At 35.8% G+C, this 19,472-nt stretch overlaps 3 protein-coding genes and 1 pseudogene across 10 annotated transcripts; 2 read left to right on the forward strand and 2 right to left on the reverse strand.

The window, feature by feature from the left end:
• Positions 1 to 1,121: 1,121 nt before the first annotated feature.
• LOC120148111 (B3 domain-containing protein Os07g0563300-like) lies at positions 1,122 to 7,356 on the forward strand. 8 transcript variants are annotated; one of them, XR_005518348.1, is made up of 9 exons: positions 1,122 to 1,207; positions 1,534 to 1,804; positions 2,013 to 2,112; positions 2,579 to 2,753; positions 3,113 to 3,192; positions 3,737 to 3,852; positions 5,814 to 5,838; positions 5,872 to 5,968; positions 6,381 to 7,356. XR_005518348.1 is itself a non-coding variant. In XM_039161302.1 (8 exons), exons 1-7 carry the CDS (start codon positions 1,147 to 1,149, stop codon positions 5,931 to 5,933), a joined length of 774 nt encoding a protein of 257 aa, XP_039017233.1. In that variant the 5' UTR covers positions 1,122 to 1,146; the 3' UTR covers positions 5,934 to 5,968; positions 6,366 to 7,356. The 8 variants fall into 8 exon arrangements, 4 of the variants coding, with proteins under 4 accessions (XP_039017233.1, XP_039017238.1, XP_039017245.1 ...); XR_005518347.1 differs by having other exon boundaries at positions 3,737 to 3,806; positions 6,366 to 7,356; XR_005518345.1 differs by lacking the exon at positions 3,737 to 3,852 and having other exon boundaries at positions 6,366 to 6,478; positions 6,548 to 7,356.
• Positions 7,357 to 7,754: 398 nt separating this feature from the next.
• Positions 7,755 to 9,072, reverse strand: LOC120147753. The gene is made up of 3 exons (XM_039161065.1): positions 8,700 to 9,072; positions 8,533 to 8,631; positions 7,755 to 8,312 (listed from the first exon to the last, which is right to left on the reverse strand). The coding sequence occupies exons 1-3, from the start codon at positions 9,070 to 9,072 to the stop codon at positions 7,927 to 7,929; spliced, it is 858 nt and encodes a 285-aa protein (XP_039016996.1). The 3' UTR covers positions 7,755 to 7,926.
• Positions 9,073 to 9,113: 41 nt separating this feature from the next.
• LOC120147764 lies at positions 9,114 to 13,920 on the forward strand (annotated as a pseudogene).
• A 78-nt stretch (positions 13,921 to 13,998) lies between these two features.
• On the reverse strand, positions 13,999 to 17,387 carry LOC120148158 (receptor-like protein kinase THESEUS 1). Its single transcript, XM_039161337.1, has one exon. It carries the CDS (start codon positions 16,788 to 16,790, stop codon positions 14,265 to 14,267), a length of 2,526 nt encoding a protein of 841 aa, XP_039017268.1. The 5' UTR covers positions 16,791 to 17,387; the 3' UTR covers positions 13,999 to 14,264.
• Positions 17,388 to 19,472: the final 2,085 nt, after the last annotated feature.

Here is a 19,472-nt window from a genome sequence, read left to right on the forward strand (position 1 = left end):
AGTGCGTAGTCATACGGGCATCAGATGATTAAACGGGGTTGTATTTGTTCTACTTTAGTGACAATGCATTCAACTGTCGCTTTAGAAACTTATTAATTGGTTGTTCGCACATGCACTAGCCTTTAATAAAGTAAAATGCATCATTTATGAAGGTATCAAATATATTAATATTGTCTCGAATTTCTCAGGCTGAATTATTTGCATACTAATGATGGCATGGAATTGTCTATTTCCTGGAACTGATTGTTAATGTTTACTTGGACTGTTGCAGTCATCTAACGCTTAATTGCTGCTTTTCATTTTTGGCTGGCACAGTTTGTTTCTTTTCATGTATTGATTTACTTGTGTTTGTTTGTATTTTCACAATATGAAAACATTTTCTTAAACTTTGCTTTTGACATCATGAATTCAATGTTCAAGTTTTGGAGCATGCACCGATGTGGTTCGTAGAAATTTCTGTATCCTAAGTTTCAATTGATGATAGCATCCTTATTTTAGAATCCTTTGTGTTTCTTTTTCTCCTTGGTGTCATAAAGAAACTGACTCAGCTTTTTGCAAATTCAGAACCACTTATAGAGATGGAAGATTCTGTCATACTTTTCACCCTGACGCCACTGGTTGGAGAGAGTGTACTTATTGTAGGAAGGTAACATGAAATTCTTATCGATTTTGCTTTTTCTTTTTCCAGGTATATAGGTGATTGTGTAGCATTTCTATTAGGTTATTTATCCCCAATATTATTTTCGAGACTGCAAAATTTATTCTCTAATGCTTGATTTTTCTTCCATTTGTTGTAGCGAGTTCATTGTGGATGTATTATGGCATCCCAAACGTTTACAATTTTGGACTTCGGAGGTGTGCAATGTCTGAATTGTGCCGTAAATGAAGCTTGGGTAGGAGTCAACTATCTGGCCATTCTATCTTTTATATTTTCATGCCCTTTTCACCTGTAGCTAACATTTTATACCGAATTTCATAATATATATATAATGCCATCATCCTGAAGTAAGTGTTCCAAACTTCAAATGAAAGTATATTTTGTTGAATTCTTCTTATTCCTTCTTGATCTAAATATAAACTTTTCTAAGTTTAAATGAACATTTTCTATTTCAGGCATGCTCACCAGAAATCGGGCCCCTTCAGCATATGCTGCAAGCAACGGACTCTCCTCAAGTACCATCTGCTGACCCGGAGAAAACGATAACGGGTAAAAGTTTTAATATAATGTACCTTTTGGACCTACCTAAAATTAGAAAAGAAATATTGTTCATGTTAAAAAAATGTAATATAGGCTAAAATGATGAGCTTAATCCGTCTTAGAGTTGATGTCCAAGTGATTGTGGGAGGTGTTTTGGATAGAAAGAGTATTTTTTTATTCTTTTCATCGATAAACAGATAAGGAATGCAAGCAGAAGTTGCATAATTTTATCTTACTACTCTTCTTCAGCACTCATAGCAATAGCTTGTAATTTATATGGTTTCCACTAGGAAGGAAAACTAATTCTTGATCTATTGTTGCTGGAACTAAATTAGGGGTCTATCCAATTAAACCACCTGGATGTGTTGTACGCAATGTCTCACCTAATGAGGTATCCATTCCAACTACTCCTGGATTTGAACCTCAAGCTCAATCTCCTCTAGAAGAAATTGAAGAAGAAGACTCTGTGAATTCACCTGCTGAGACCAAAAGGTCTCGTCGGAAGAATGGTGGCAAGCGTCGTAAACGTACCCATAACCAGACTCAAGTACAATATAGGTACGCGCCAAAGACAACTCCAGCGGAGCTAAGGGAAATATGCAGAGAGTATCCACTAACCTTCAGTTTATATCTAATGTGCTGTTTACCTTTTTTTGAAGGATTATGTGGTTGCGTACCATATGATATTAGATTTAGTCTAACGTCTATTATTGTTGTTATTTTGACATTTTATCTTACTATAGCTTAAATGCATTATCCTGGTTCATTTTCAACCTGATGTCTTTGAAATTTTGAATCCTTAACTATTTTTTAGGTCAAAATCAAGTCTTGTTCCTTTGTTTTCGAAAGAATTGACTGTTAGTGATGCTGACATGAGGAATGGGCGTCTAGTGTTACCAAAGAGGTGTGCGGAGGTAAGTTTTTGCATATAGATACATATGTATTAATTTCTTAATTTTGTACGAACTGGAAGAAAATTAAGTTTCTTGATTACTGTTGTGGTTTAACAGTTTTTTAAATGCATCATTTACATTTATGTTAATTTAAGATTCTATTAATATTTTACATATTTTCTTTGCACGACTTACGCTTAACTGTTTGAGGATAGGGATACTTGAGAGAGGGGTTTTATCTTTGTAACGGGGTTAGCAATGTTTCTGGTTGTAATGTTGGGTATTTAAACCCTTATTATAATAAAACTTGAGTCACTCTTTTCCTCCTTCCACTGATTGTTTGTTTTCCTTTTGGGGAATGGACAGTTAAGAAGGGGGTCTTAACGAGGCCTCCTATTCTTATCAAAAAAAGAAGCTGCATAGCCGCTCTTCATATATATGTTTGAGCTCCAGTATATATTTCTTGTATTGAAAGAGACTACCGCAGGTGTATTTCCCAAATATTTCGGGCCAACAAGGAATCTTCCTCATGGTGCAAGACACAAAAGGAAATGACTGGGAACTTTACTTCCATTACTGGTCAAATAGTAATGGAAAAATGTATCTTTTGGAAGGGCTTAAAGACTACATGGTCCTGATGAAATGGGAAGTAGGTGATACAGGTAATTGATATAAGTTTCTATTGATTCTATTCCCTTTTTAACAAGATGAGTTTTCCTTTTCGGTGGATCTGGCAATTGAATCATATATTTTACTTTTCTCCTTTCTATCCTACCATATTGTCCCAATCCTTTAGCAAATTTGAGCTTAGCTGTGCTTGACATCTCGGATACATCAATATCATTGGAAGTATTTGAAAAATATGTTTTAAATCTAGTAATGACAGTTCATGCACTTAGAAGATAATATATCCAGTTGTGATTTAATTTATCTGAAATATTTTCAGAAGTTTCGAGATTTATTTTTTTTCACCCAAGATTTACGATTTTAATAGCTAGTGACCGAGTGATGAAATTTTCAGTTACATTTTATAAACGAGAAGAAGATGGAAAATTGTTCATGGGATTCAAAAAGTATCAGGCTCCAAATGTTGTTCTGAAGGTATGTGTGCTGATAAAGTTATCTATTTAGAGAGTCCGTGTCAGATAACATTTGCTGATGTCTGTAGTCCTTAATTTAGTGATTCATGAAAAATCTGCTTCAAATCTATGTAATATGTCTGTGGTCCAATGGTTGATGCATTTCATGTAAAGGTCGGCCATATGCTAGGATAAGGCTGCATATAGGATTATCATATGATACCAATGATACCAATGGTAATAATAGTAACATCATAATAATCATAATTCTTGTTTCCGTAACGATATGGTATAAAACATTACTTAGTGTTGGCAGATTTAGTATTTTGAGTATAATTTTGATGCATATAATGTTGTCAAGGTAAACCTTAATCTTTCAACTCAGTAGAATGGATTGTATTCTCTCATTATACGAACGATTTCTAACAGACATGGGGATTAGTGGTTTCTCAGTTGATGGTATAATGAAAGATTACATAATCTTGTTTCCTGATGTGTTTGTGGATTTTATCTTTGGTCTAGAAACTGTTGTTTATCATCCTAAGATTTCACACTTTCTTTTCCAGAGATCAACTGATGCTTGAAACTGACTTTAGCTTTCAAAGGCCATTGTGAACCTTGTGCTTTTCATCTAAGGTGTTGGAAGTTCCTTTTATACATGCTGTTGTCCGTCGGCGAACTAGTATGTTAATAAGCCAAAGAAGCCTGTTCCTTTTTGGATGGAAAACTTCTAATTATCGTTTTTCTGTTATCAGTTAAACTCTCAAAGTGCCTGTTCTGGTAAACTTGCTATGCTACTTTGCAGTACCCTAGGAATGTTTACATACAATTTGGGTATAAGTTGGAAAATCAAACCATAGTACCTATGTTAATCTTTGTCCTGAAATCATAATAATCTTCCATGAACTTGAAATGCATGTGACTCAACCCTGATAAGTACTAATAAGTAGGTTCACTGATGGACGCTCTCAATTTTATTTATGCAATTTGGCCCAAAAAAACTATATTTATGCAATGGTTCTTCAAAAGTTTTTGAGCTTTGTTGTTCTTATATGGGAAAGACGATTTTAATTTTTAAACCTTAGGTGTTATTATCAAAGATGGGAACAATTCATTGATAAATATTACTGATAAAACTATGAAGAATATTTCTTCTTATTTTGTGACGTAATCTATGTTGCTTGGACTCTTCATTTTTCACTAAGTACTTGTGTCTGACACTCATGGCCGACACTTGGATATGGGGATATGACCCCCAAAGATCCTCCAAATATATGGAAAAACATAGAAATTTCTAATCATACCTGTGCCGGACACATACCTGTGCCCGACACTTGCACCCGAATAAAAGTAGCATAGGCAATTGTTGTGAGGAAAGCAGAGTATATCCTTCAATTCTTAGTCTTGTAAACTTTTAGGGAAAAAAAGAAAAGAAAATCAGTGCCAAGCTTGAAACCTCCCAACCCTACAGTATATGTTTTTAAACAATATGTTCTTGAAGTGAGATGATTGCTGTTGGTAAAAGAATTGATAGCTGATGTTTAATATTGGTCTAGCATAAAATCTAAAATCTTAAGTGTTAGAATCATCAAGGGTTCGGGTAAAAATGGTAGAAATACAACATTTAGATTTCAAAACTTTTCACTATTTTTAGTCTGTAAGCAGTTAATGAAACAAAAGGAGGATCGATTTAGACTAGTTAGGACCACAAGAATCGCCGACCTAGTATTGTGAATTAAGATTTTTAGGACTAATATGCAAGTGATGGTTATGGTAAGAAGACAAAAAGCTTATATTCTGTCAGTATGGTAATGGAAACCTTAATTATCGGCATTCAAAACAGTCACTTTGGTAATTAAACGAGCTTATAAGAAAAATTTCCCTCGAAGCTTAGTAGTTGGACATTCTGTGGTTGAGTTGGCGACTTTTGATTCTAATTTATAATTACTAATTCCATCAAGTTTAACCATTATTAGTACTTAAATGTCACAACTCGAATTTATTCTGCAGTTAATTCAGTTAGCTAAGTTTAGTAATAAATTTCACACTGCATTAATTGAATGACCCTTGTCTGAAAACATAACTGTGTTCCTTCAGTCTATGCAATTTATATATCTAATATCAAATATGGTAATTTGTTAACAGATATTAAATTTACCGTCTTTATTCTATTAATGGAGTCTTTTTCTCTATTTATCTGTTATTTAGCAGCAGGAGGTTAAGTTACCTTGTTTTCTAGCTACTCATATAATTGTTCTTGTGTTCACCGTAATCTATCTTGTAAATTCTTAATATTTGAGCATATGAGCTTAATGTAAAACTAAAGAAAACACAAACTGAACAAAGGAACGGAGTCTTTGATATTCTTTTACTGGAAAATTGTGGGGGAAGAGCTGTTCTTAAATATCAAACCCATTGATTGTTTATCGGGCCTGCATGTTTATTACTTTGTATGTTTATCGGGTTTGAGGATCATGTTTTCTGTTTCAAAAGCCTTTGGTTGGAACTCTATAGCTAGGAAAAATCCAAGAAGTCATATATAGATCAAAATAATTTTTACATTTTGTGTAAGTTACAAATAGCTTTTCCAGGAACTCTCCCTTTGTGCCATTTGTTGATTTAATGTGGATTCTTATATGGCAGTTACATTGGTGTCAGAGAAGGATCCATGGACAGATGAAAGATGTTTTGACTTCTTAATATGGACAAAAAGAGAGTATCGGTGGCATGCCAAAAATTGGATACGTTTCCACTTGGACATAATAAGTAGAGCTCTCCGACTGATTGACAGTTGTCTGGTAAGATTTCAACTATGATTCCTTCCCACACTGCATTCCATCTATTCCCTGAAAACCGAAATTATTTTGTTATATATACATTTTCTTTTTCATGTTTATTAAATCCGAGATAGAGAAATAGTATTCTGCAGTCTATATGAATACATTCTCGTGAATTTCTTATTTCCGGCCAGTATCTTGTATTCTGCAGTTTATATGAATACATCCACATGAATTTCTTATTTCTGGCTGGTATCTTGTATCCTACCACAGTTCTTACGATCATGGAATGTTTGCAGTAATACCATCAGTTATTTTTATTGTGTTTTCGAGTTATAAGGCATAAGTGCTGAAAATATGGTTTTAAAGGGGAAACGACAACTTGACGATTAGTGGCACTGATGTTAATCTTGCTCAGCTTCTGGTATCATAGGGGGGATTCAGTAGCTACCGACGTAAATATGCATTGGCTACCTTGCTTGATCCGTTCTAGATTTCTGTCGTCCTGTCTGGGAACATTTCGGAATTCAGGTCAGATGTATAATTTCTTTTTCACTATTTATTCTAATCTTTTAAAGATGATCCTTAATGAATTTCCAGCTTGTTACCGTCTTTCCTTCAAAGAGAAGTTTATACTACACCGTCTTTCCTTCAAATATGCAGGGGATTGTTGTTGTATAGTAACCCATTGAGTGGCGTTATTGGTAAAATGAAATGTTGTTCTCCCTATAGGATCCGAGTCTGAATAACTATGTCTGCAGAGAGAGTGCGCACGTTGTCAATAGGCTAAAAAAATTCTGAACAAATAGTTTTTGCTAAGACTTACATTAATGCCGACTTCATCATGCCGCATATTTGCGGAGGATGCGAGCGATTGGTATGAATAATAAGAAGACAAAAAGCTTATATGCTTTTAGATGAAGGAAACCTTCATTGAAGCAAGTTCAAACTGATATGTTACTTGTGAATGATCTAAATACGAAATTTCCCCCTTTCAATTGTTGTGGCCGGACATTCTAATCTACAATCAGTAATGCCATCAAGTTTAACAACTATTGTACTTAAATGTCACAACTCTGCCATTAACACGGTAAGCTATGTTTAGTAATAAACTTCACACTGCGTTAAATGAATGACCTTTGTCTGGGAACATAACCGAGTTCCTTATATGTCTTGTGCAATTGAGTGTCTGGTATCGTATATGGTAATTTGTTTACAGAGATTAATTTACCATCTTTGTTCTATTAATGGAGTCTTTTTCTGTGTCTTTTATTTAGCATGTTTATAGCTACATTTGTTGTTGTACATGTGTTCATTTTACATTAGGTGAAAGGACAAGTTTACGATTCCTGGCACGGTGTCATAGGACAGTTCTGGAATTCCGGCATCCTGTACAGCAACTTTTAAGAATTCGGGCCAGATGTACGTTTTTCTTCTCCTGTCCGGCAACGTTTAAAAACTCAGGCCAGGTGTTCGTTTTTCTTCTCCGATCGTCGTTTAATCTGTTAAAGATTGTAACTTGAGCCTTGCTGGATTTGATCAGATTGTTACCGTCTTTGCCTCCCAGAGAATTTTGTACGACATTATCGAACAGCAATGAAGTGAATGCTGCCGGCTCCATGCAAATTGTAGCGATATCGTCGTCCTCCGGTCGAATGATGACGGTTCAAAACAAAACTATTACCAAATTTTACAGCATGAAGTTCATACGTGCAATAAAAAATATTTGCATTGTGTTCATATATTTTTAAAATATTATAATCATGTTTAAGATATTAAATTTTCATAAATTTTGGCTAACTCAATATGCAAAATGGATATCCATGTGTATTCTATATCTGCATATGCCATGCTCTAGCCGTTATACAAAATCAAGGAATTCCAATGGAGGAGGAAATATTTTTACAAAGCAGGAGTTATATACCTCACTGGAAAAAAGGTAATTTTACTTTTTAACCCTCGAGAGAGTACTGAATTCTCTACTGTGCCCCTCTGCTAAGCATTTCCTGACACTGATTAAGAGACTCCTGCCTCTGCAACCTCATTTCGTCGTTGAACTTCTTAATGAACGCTTCCACTCGGCGGTTCAACTCGTCTTGACTCAGCGAGGGGTCTCTCTTGAGTTTTCCCGATACAGAAGATCGAGTCAGTGGCGGTTCCTTGGTGTGTTCGTTGAAGGTATCGGATTTCTTCATGGCGTTGGGGAGAGGAGGGGGAGGGGTATTGAAGTCCTTTTGAGCACGTTCCCACGTGTCGAATTTCTTCAGGTGACGTGTTAATGGCATCGGACGGCCCTCCGTTATCGTCTTCCACGTCGACTCCAATGTATCGTGCCGTTTTGGCTTTGACACTCTCAAAGCTTTACCTGCAAAAATTTTGAACGATCATCAAATTTACTGTTCTGTCCTCACACATTAATAGTGTAACAAAAAATTTGCACTTCTTATTTTTTGAAAAAAATTGCATTAAGCTTTTGGAAAAGCATTTATACTTTGCTTGATAATTTTGGCTTTTCACGTATGTGCTTTATAGTTTGATTTTGAAATCTCATGCTATAGAAGTTTGAGAGATTTTGAGCGGTTTACCTTCCGGCGCCGCTTTCACAGCTTTCCGCTGACCGAATCTTTTCACCAGCGGCGGCTTCTCAGCCGATCCCCCTCCAACAAACTCACAAGCTCCATAGACTCACTCCTCAGTGGTGCTGCCTCCGCCGCCACCACCTTAACCTGCTCCTCCTCAATCGTTCGCTTACTCTCCTCCGCCGCCTCCGAATCCTTCTCCACCAAGATTCTTGCTGCAGCGTTTCCATAACTGAACTCATTACTAAAAACTTCACTCGAAACCTTGAACGCCGGAGAAACTATATCCGGTAAAGGATTGGGTTGAGAAGACTCGGGTTTCCGCCTCTGGAGCTTGGAAGAAGCGACGATGGTGATGATGATGCAGTTGATAAGAAGGTAAAGGTACGGAGGCCGAAGAAAAGAAAGTATTAAACCGTAAGTTGAAGGAATACCAGACGTTACAACCTCCGTCACGAACGGAGCTGAAACTTTAAACAAAACGGCTAACGATATGATTCCGGTTGATATCACCGCTGTTTTGAGAGAGAGCATTATATTTGCCATTAGCTAGAAAAGCAAAACTGACTCTTTTTTTTCTCGGGAAAATGAGGTGAGAAAATAATACTAACAATTTTGGAAGAAGTGAAGGAGATTGAAATTTAAAGGTGGTGGAAGGTATTTATACAGGAGAAACGGAACCGGTTAAGATTTCGTGATGGAATATTGGCCGTCGGATTGGGGTTGTTGCGGGGACGAGGAATTACGGTTGTGAGAGGCGACACGTTGGCAGGCGGTGACATGGGCATTATTTTCAACGTGGCACTGTACACATTTAGCTTACAATCGACGTATTTGTTATATTTGTTATTTTTTCTTTCTCTATTTATGCATTTTTTTCGTTTTTATTTCAATCAATTTTATCGTAGTACATAAATTCCGTCTGTAATACATAATTTATTCTCTTCTCTTAAAAATAATTTATATAGGTTAATTTAAAATTTCAATTAAGATATGAATTTAGGTTAAATGAATTATATTAATACAAATAGGGATTGACGAAGGGTGGTATATTTAGAGATAAATTTATAAAATTTTAGAAGTTTATGAAGACAAAAATTTAAAAAAATATTTAAATATATGTTAAAACTTAAAATTTTAAGAGGACTATCGTCCCATCAAGTACCCTACTTCAATTTTAAATTTGATCTTTTTATCTTTTCAAGTTTATATAAGAAGAATTTAAATTATTATAATTGTACAATTAACTAATTTGAATCAGATACTGTAGAGGTAAAGGTGATCCTCCCAACTCATTTTACTCTATTCGTAATCGTAATGATTCGAATTTTGACATTGTTTAAAAGATTCAGATATTGTCTCATTAAATAAGCTAATTGTCGATAAAATAATTAAAATATTTTGAATAAACGGATTCATTAGACCCGATATTTTAGTTAATAAGCATGGAGCCAATAAAATAATAAAGCCAAAAGCATCGACATCAAACGTGAACGACAAACTTGAAATTGCAAACATCAAATTGGGTAAACTAAACACAAAAGTGTCTCAAAAACCAGTTTGGGTTGTAAAAGAATCCAACAGAAACCAAACATATGTTGCAGTTTCATATTTCCCAATTTGTATGCCCAGAATTGCCCAACAATAGAAGGTGCCACCCAATCCATCCTTATCTTGAAACAAATCATTGAATCAAGGCTTTACTCGAGATAATCTGCCGAAGCAAGACAAGGAGTTCCGTTTTCGAAACAAAATAATATATTTAATGGTTAAATTAGGATTAGTGAGGATTAATCAATAATTAGAAAGGATGGGATCCTATAGTTTTCGGCAGTTTTGGATGGTGGGTCAACTGGGGAAATGGGACTACCATCATGTGCGGTTTCATTTTGTGAGGTGCGATCCTTTTGCCGACCATGTTTTCACCTTGATACTTACAAGTTTTTTAGGGTATAGTATACAAATGGTCACCGACTGTAAGATATTATTTTATCAAGTCATTCAATTATTAAAAATTATAAATTGATCATTTGACTATGGAGTGTTGCTTTGTTGAGTTTTTCAATTATTAAAAGTTACAAAATGATCACCCGACTATTAACTGTGATATGATAAAATATTATCCCAAAATCTCAAAAAACTATCATATTTCAGTCATCATATTAACGTTTAGCTCATATGACCTTCAATTTGTTTAACGAAAAAGGACGTGTTTACATAATGAATAATTAAGTTACCATCTTGTAACTTTTAATAGTCGAGGGAGACAACAAAATAACAATCCTTTTAACTGTTGAAGTACTTTGGTTCATACATAGTACAAAATTTAACATCTCATATATATATATAGTAAAATAAGTAATTTAATTGGACAGTTTTAACAGTTTCAACGAGTAACGAATAGATCCGTCTAATGATCCTTTGATATTAAATTTTCCACATTTATAACATTATAATATAAATGTAAAATATTTTAGGTAAAAATATATTTATAAAAATTAATTTAACAGAATAATTATGTATAAAGAATTAAAATATTGAACGGTGGAGTAGTGTACGTCTCCCCGACATTAACATTTAACAGTTAACGCGTGCTTGTCTTATTTTGTTTTTCTCTTTTCATACCTACATCGTTTACCCATTAGGATCCACTAATCGTGAGCTGGCATTTTAATTAATATTATTATATTTGTAATATTTTTAGTTTTACAAAAAAACAACAAATAAATAATATTCAGAATATTATATTTAACACGTCTTCAATCAACTCAGACGTTTCGATACTCGGGATTTAAAATTTTGAAGATATTAAGCTTAATTAATTAATTTAAAGTAAATGATATTTATCTTAAATAACAAAAAATATGCTTAACTGGGAAGATACGGAAGCAAACAATTTTTTTTTCTCACATGCAATGAGAGCACCCTTGACTTTAACTTACTAAATGTTCATATGTTTGTTCCGTTCAAGGATTGCCATCTACATCTTCCCAGTTTATATAGCTGTCCCTTGTTCCCATATATAATGAGGTAAGGGAGAGATAAGATAGTAGGTTACCCCCAACATCAGGTTGAGAGCAACTTCCGTAGAAGACCTCCGAATTATGAAATGTCCTCCGTAAGACTCGATCCCACGACCTCAAGATTAAAAACCTTATGTTCTTCCACGATATATGTGTTATTTTATTATCAAAATTTTAAAACCCTAAACCCCAAAATCTTAAACCTTAAGTAAGAAACGACGTTAAGATAAGCATGATTATATGTCGGCTCTATCTGATATTTAACATTAATTCCGTCTCCACATGTACAGTGAGATGATGAACAAGTTGCTTGCTTGAAATGCACGTGTCCTTGTAAGTGTGGTGATATTATCTGGCAAGCATAGATTACGGTTATCAACTTTCAAATATATGGATTTGACGATTGTTTTGGAAGCTATGGGATGATATGACGCATTATAATACAACTGGTGGAGGATTTTTTTTTCATTTTAATTTGTCATGAAAATTTAACGACCCAGTTATCATTTTCATTAAAATCTCACCAAGTTGACTTTTAAAAAAAGAGCCAGACCCAAATTTATCTAAAGAAAAGAATAAGGACTATATTGATAAAAAGTGTAAATTTGAGGGCTCGAATTGCCATTATGCCTATTTATAAAAAAAAAAAATCAACTATGTTTTCAGCTTTTAAATTGGTTCAATTCAACTCGGTCTCCCAACCAAAGTATATCAACTTGGTCTGGATCAGCATGCTATATAATCCTCTATTCATCTGCCAGAATCACAATGTATTATAAGTTTATACTTCCATGGAGAAAGCAATGAACATTTCAACTTGGTTTATGATATCTGTCTACGAACCAACGGCTGCATCGACCACCGCCCGCTGGCCGAGCCCGGGACTTCATTTGAATTCAAGCACTGGGGAATCCTATTCTCACTCCACCAAGAGCAACTAGTCATTATCTTATTTTACCTTTGGGCTGACGTTTGACCAAAAACTTGATCTAAGATCACTTAACAGTGAACTCATCATAGAGCAATCTAGGAGATCGTTAGCAGCCAAATTTTAAATCACAAACACGAATTCCGAAGCATTACTCCAATGAGGCCTTGTTCTTCCTTCAGAAGTTGTTAAATTCTTCAATAAGTAAAGATTCACAGAAGAGATCATAAATCTCTTGAAGTTGGAGCATAGGCCTCATTTAACACAAAATGAAGATCTTTGGCAATACTTCCTCATTGATTGTTTTCTGTTCTTCATATCAGCCCTGCTGCAGAATCACGCGGCTGCAGAACGTAAGAGTTGCTTTTTGCGTCGCAGTCCTTGCTTTCTCAAGATCATGAAATGCCCTCCTCAATGCCCGTCGTCGAATCCATCACATCTGAAGGCCAAAGTTTGCTAATGTTAACTGTGACTCCCCCATATGCAAAGCTGAATGCAAAAGTTAGAAACAGAATCACTCTAATCATTTCACGTTGACAGATAAGAAGCCGAACTGCCATGCCCCAGGTGCAGCATGCTTTGACCCCAGATTCATCGGTGGCGACGTCGTCGTATTTTATTTCCATGGGAAGAGCAACGAGCATTTCAGTTTGGTATCGGATCCCAATCTCCAAATCAATGCCAGGTTCATTAGACTTAGGCCGGCAGGCCGAAGCAGAGACTATACTTGGATTCAAGCAATTGGTCTCCTCTTCGGCTCCGAAACCTTCTCTCTTGAGGCCAAACATGCAGCAACTTGGGATGAGGAATCTGATCATCTCAAGTTCTCATACAATGGTAACGATATTGTTCTACCAGAAGGCCATCTATCGTCGTGGCAATCCCCAGAAAGTGACCTTACAGTAGAGAGAACATCTGACAGAAATAGCGTCTTAGTGACTTTACCTGATGTTGCTGAGATTTCAGTCAATGCGGTGCCCATGACCAGGGAAGATGATGGGATCCATTATTACCAAATACCCTCCGACAACTGTTTTGCTCACTTGGAGCTGCAATTCAAATTCTATGGTTTATCTTCTAAAGTTGAAGGGGTACTTGGCAGGACTTATCAGCCAGATTTTGTGAACCCTACAAAGTCAGGCATCGCAATGCCAGTGGTCGGAGGGGAAGACAAATACCGAACCTCTTCACTCCTTGCTGCAAATTGTTATTCCTGTATATTCTCTCAAGCCGGAGCATCCGACCACAGAGATTCATCACCGATTGACTTTGGCACTCTAGACTGCACCAGTGGAGCCTCTAGTGGGAGTGGAATAGTTTGTAGGAGATAAATCATGGTCTGTGATATGCTCAAAAAACGACTTAGTTCTTGTTCTTAAGAAATGACAATGGCAAGTTTCCTTGCAGTCTAATGATATGTTCCATTTTGCATTCCTCTGAAAATGATCAAATCCAAGTGTAGTAGTTCATCAAGCAAAGTTAACTCATGCAACGAACAACCGACAAATAAGATATTCATTATTAGGTAACTATGTAATCATAACCTGAATAAATCAACAATGATGGAATATTTATGGTACATTGCATAGGAGTTTTGGATGGATTAGTTGGTAGCCATCACTCAACTATATTACAAACTAAATTTATCATGGATAAAAGTTTCAGGAAAAAAAACAGAATAATTGTATGGCGGAAAAAAAAAACCTTAGTTCAATCTCTTGGAATTCCAAGTATTGTTTTTTAGCAGGATGTCCATCGTACTAAAATCACCAAGGACTGATTGTCATCTATCTTCCCCGAGGATTTACGAGTTGTGAAAATACTGCACTGGTGGCAGCATCTTCAGCATCATCATCAGTGCCGGAATTACCATCAAGCATGCTTACACTGTTATCGAATGGCTCAAGTGGTGTCAACTGAATGGCAGGTATATGGTTCGTACTGTTATCATCGGGTTCCATCAGCTCTGATGAAGTCTCCTCCAGCTGAAGAGCATATTCGAGGTTCCATAATACATCTCCCATTGATGGCCTGTCAACACCATACTCGGCTAGGCACTTTTCAGCTGTCTCTCCGTACTTTTTGAGGGAAGCTGGATTGACTTTCCCCGACAGGTTAGAGTCCATGATTTGATCCAACATGCCTTTCTTCTGCCAAGTCATTGCCCATTCCGCGATATTAACTTGTTCTCTTGGGAGAACAGGATTTAAAGCCGGCCTAGTGCAGAGAACTTCCATCAAAACCACTCCAAACGAATACACATCGGACTTCTCCGTGAGCTGCTGCCTTCGGAAATATTCTGGATCAAGGTAACCAAAGCTACCCTTAACAGCGGTACTCACATGTGTCTGATCTAAAGCTGGACCGGTTTTCGAAAGACCGAAATCCGCCACTTTGGCTACAAAATTCTCATCCAAGAGAATGTTTGTCGTCTTCACATCACGGTGAATAATGCTTTGGGCTGCACCGGTGTGGAGATAATGAAGTCCCCTAGCAGCCCCAATGCATATTTCAAGCCGTTGCTTCCACGATAGAGGAGGTAGATTTGTTCCGTAAAGATGACTTCTAAGCGGTCCATTAGCCATATACTCGTAAACAAGAATCATTTCCGATCTTTCGTCACAATACCCAATAAGTGAGACAAGGTGGCGGTGGCGAAGTTTAGAAAGCATTTCAATTTCAGTGCGGAATTCAGCAAGACCTTGTTCAGATCTGGGATTACCTCTTTTGACAGCAACTGTAGTCCCATCTTCAAGGGTTCCGGTGTAGACCCTTCCGAAACCACCGACTCCAAGAAGTAGGCTCTCGTCAAACTTGTTGGTAGCATCAAGGATTTCTTGGAAGGAGAACAACCGCCCCAGATTCGTGGAAGCCAACGAGATGCAGCTTGCTGTTCCACTCTTCTGCGATGTAGTGGAATTTTTGGTCATGGTCAGAGAGTTTCCGTATAAGGGCAAAGGTAACCATGAATGTCCTTGTTCAGTAGCTTTCGATTTCCTTGCAACCAGACAACAATAGCAAAATCCGATTAATGCCACTGCAGCTACCGCTCCAACAAGACAACCGATTATTATCCCTATCTTGTTTTTCTTCGAGGATGATTTAGGAAGTAGATTCTTAACAGAAGAAATCCCATCCAGGCTTCCAGCATCATTGCTGATTTTCATGATCTCCAATCCGTTCATAGTCGCATTAGTGATGTCCGCCATAGTATCTGGACCGATACTAACAGTCAAAGTATCAGATTCCACCGAAGAATTGAAGATAAAGTCCCTAAAGTACGGCACTTTTAGGTCACCAGTCAATGTGGATAGATCGAGACTTGCAAGAGCATTGTCGTCATTTATGTATAGGTTGAAAACCAAAGTGTTGAGTGATGAACTTGTGATATCACAAAAATGGACCCGAACCAAATACCTGAAGTTGGGATCAACCTGGAAGACCCAAGTTACATTGAAGGTCATGCTGGGAACATTTGCATCACCCATGACTTCAGCCGTGGCATAGACCCAATTTGGTGCCGTTTCCGGAGTAACGGAAGCCGTATATTTGATAGAAGCTGGATTGACTGAAACATTCAGAGCAGAACTGTTTACGTGGAGATATTTCACATCATTCTCCCATGTTCTTCCGAGCGTATCATTCTGAGAAGTGATCAATGGCCCTCCCATGTTTAACCGATAAACAGTCTCCATGGCGAATTCCGAAATACCACTAACAGGAGCAGATGGATTCAAAGCTAATGCCTGGTCAGGCAGGACTGCATCCGGGATGGAGACAACTTCGATCGCATTAACGAACGAAACCGAATTGTTCAAAGGAATGAAGGTAAGAGTCAAGGTATCTGAAGTCACATTGATTGCGTACTCCTTGAACAAAAAAGAACCGTTATAGTTCTTGAAAGTGAAGTTGTTCAAGAGCACAATATCGTCAGTGACAACCGTTATCGGAGCAGATGTCAAGTCCTGGCCAGATTTCAAAAGAGGATGAAAGTAGAGCCGGACCCAATGCCGGCCTTCTTTCTTGATATCGAACTTGTAAGAAGCAATGCCTGAGAAGATTCGAGCAGATTGATATATCGGAGACGGAACACTGGCATTAGAACCAGCAACAAAAGAACTTCCACTCTTCAAGGAAAGAGAAGAATGGCCTGAATCAGGAACATAAGTTCTACCTTGGAATGTGACATCTTTTGAAGAACCACAAACAATCAAGTAGTTATCGGCAGGCGCGAATGCGGCCTGTATTCGATAATCCGGAAACTCGAACAACACAACAGCTAAAACCAGAGGCACCAAATACCCTATTTTCATCTTCAACTTTTACAATAATTCAAATGCCTAATACAATTTCAATTCCCAAGCTCCCAACTCGACAAATAATCAAAACACTGCTTGAAACCAAGTAAACTAAGATTCAAAAGAAAACCCCACAAAACTACAAAAGAATTAACGCAAAAAAAAAAAGAAATCCTAAAAATCCCAGTGATTCAATTCCAACCCCTCAAAGTTCATGTCTTCCCAAGACTCAGATCTAATTAACATTACAACACAATGTAAATACATAAACTTTACTTCAAAGATCAAAACTTCATCAATGCCCTTACCTCACAAATGGGAAACAAGCAACTATTCCCTGGAATGAGTTTTTTGAGTTCGAAGTGCTTTTGGGTTTTCTCGACAAAGAATTCTCAGCTGAGAAAATGTGAATGCCACCAAGAAAATATTAAGAACCCTTTAAGAAAAACGAAAGTGCAAGCTGCTTTGGCAGTGCATATAACCCAACTTTTCCAGGCTGTTGATTAGGCTGTCATTACAGAGAGAACTAAGAGGACCCCACTACTAATTTTAGAAGAAAGAAAGAAAGAAAAATAAGATACGGTAAATTCTCAATGTATTTGAAGACGCCTGGGAATTTATCACTTCCCATGAAAATACAGCTGTTTATCTCTCTCAAACTCGGTATTTTTTTTACTATGCTTTTCATAAGCTTCTGCCCTTTTAATATCAGAAAGCTTCATAAAAGTCCTGGAAGTGAGGCTACTTTATCCAAATAGCAGCTTAAAAATATTAAATAATATTTATATGAAACAAGTGACTACCACGGTAAAAAATAATAATTAGAATATTTGAGGAACCGAGTTTAAATATAAAGAATATGAACGTTTAATGTTAATCATTAATACGAATTCAATAAAAAAAATACCAGTACGAACACACATGGTTCTCTTGGACACATTTTATCTATTTTGGTTCTTCAATATTTTTTCAATGTTACGTAAGAAAATATACGTTATTTTGATAAATAATAATAAAAATATTTTCTTATGTAATTCTTTTTAGTGATATTAAGATAAATTAGTCTGGAAATGAAACTATTACTGTAAGCAAGACAACATTAAATGATGCCTAATTTTGAAAAAGGGGGGGGGGAAGGTATAAGAAAACAAATTTTAATGATAAATTAGACGGAACTGGAATGGTACGGTTGATGGGTTGGGACCAAACGATGAAAGGGACCCACTTTTCACGCGGCTTTGGAGAGGACGGAGTTGACGGCGGTTAACGTTACGGTGTTTTGTCTACAAGTGAAACTCAAGGTACCGTTTGACGTGTTTAACTTAATTCAAGGGGGATATACTGAATGTTATGAAAGTACTTTGAACATGATTATGTCTGTCTGAAAAGCAAGAATGATTTCTCATACGTCACCAAATTATAAGTTTAATATTAAATTAAATTAACCGTTAAATTTTAGTTCAATTCTCAATTAAATTATTTTATCGATCTAGTCATTATTATAAACTTAAATACTGATTTAGATCTAATATATATTTTTTAAAAATTTGTATTGATATCTAGTACCAAAGTTTAAGATATAAACACTAATGAATATTATACAAGTTGGTTTAGTTTGTTAAATACTCGATGTAAGCATTAAGATTTGAATTGTACCATATGTTTAATTCGCAAAAATAGTTAAAATGATGATTATTATATCTATATGTTTCATATTTGAATATCGTAATTATAAAATATTTAAACGTTAATTATCAAAAGGTACAATTACCCTAAAATAATAAGATATTTAAAAACATGGAAAAGTTCATTTTTTTTATTAGTTTAACGACGCCAACTACATTTTATGAACGGAATATAACCCTAAACGGCCGTTAAGTTTAGCGTGAAAAGGGTCCGATTATTTATGTTTAACATCCGCCGCATCGCGCACATGGCCACTGCCACTGGCGTCCCCATCTGCTCCATTTTTTAAATTTAAAATAAATAAATAAATTCCATTTTTCTCAAGCATAACTGATAAGAATTGTTATTTATTTAAATTTTGTTTAAAATAAAAACATTATTTGTCGATTTAAAATTATTCCTTTTTGCAAGTTTTCTATAACTTTTAAGCTGGAAGTGTCTGTCTGATTAAAGTCTACTCTTTGAAACCAAATGTGAAATATTTTTTTAAAATAAAAATGCTTTTTCACAGGGAAAAAAAAAGAGAGTTTGGACTTTTGTTACGAGTCAGATACATTGCTTTCCCTAACGAATATTTATTATATTTTCAAGTGACAATGATTCATATTTTGACAATTTTCCAAATCAAATTTCTTATGCATATTACATAACATATTTGCTAGATTTGAAATAAATGCCAAATGGGAATATAAACCCGCTATGAATATAAATTCTATAAAATAAATGAATATTCAAATAATTAGAATATCTATAAATTTGATCCGACTCGACCAAAAAAATATACTTTCCACTCGGCTCCGATCTGATTTAAATTTTTAGAGTATAAATCCTATCTGTCCCGATATAAAATAAGGATTTAATTAAAAAATTAAAAAAAAAAAGAAAATTACATTATTATCCCCGGATCGAAATTTTTTCACCCTCCACCTGAACCTGACCTCACTCCTTAAAAAATCCGACCCTATCTGGTCGAAACCCATCAGATTCGAGTTAAATTACCATCTTTAGTTA

Source organism: Hibiscus syriacus, unplaced genomic scaffold (assembly GCF_006381635.1).
Source record: "Hibiscus syriacus cultivar Baekdansim isolate YM2019G1 unplaced genomic scaffold, ASM638163v2 tig00002655_pilon, whole genome shotgun sequence".
Taxonomy (NCBI): Eukaryota; Viridiplantae; Streptophyta; class Magnoliopsida; order Malvales; family Malvaceae; genus Hibiscus; species Hibiscus syriacus.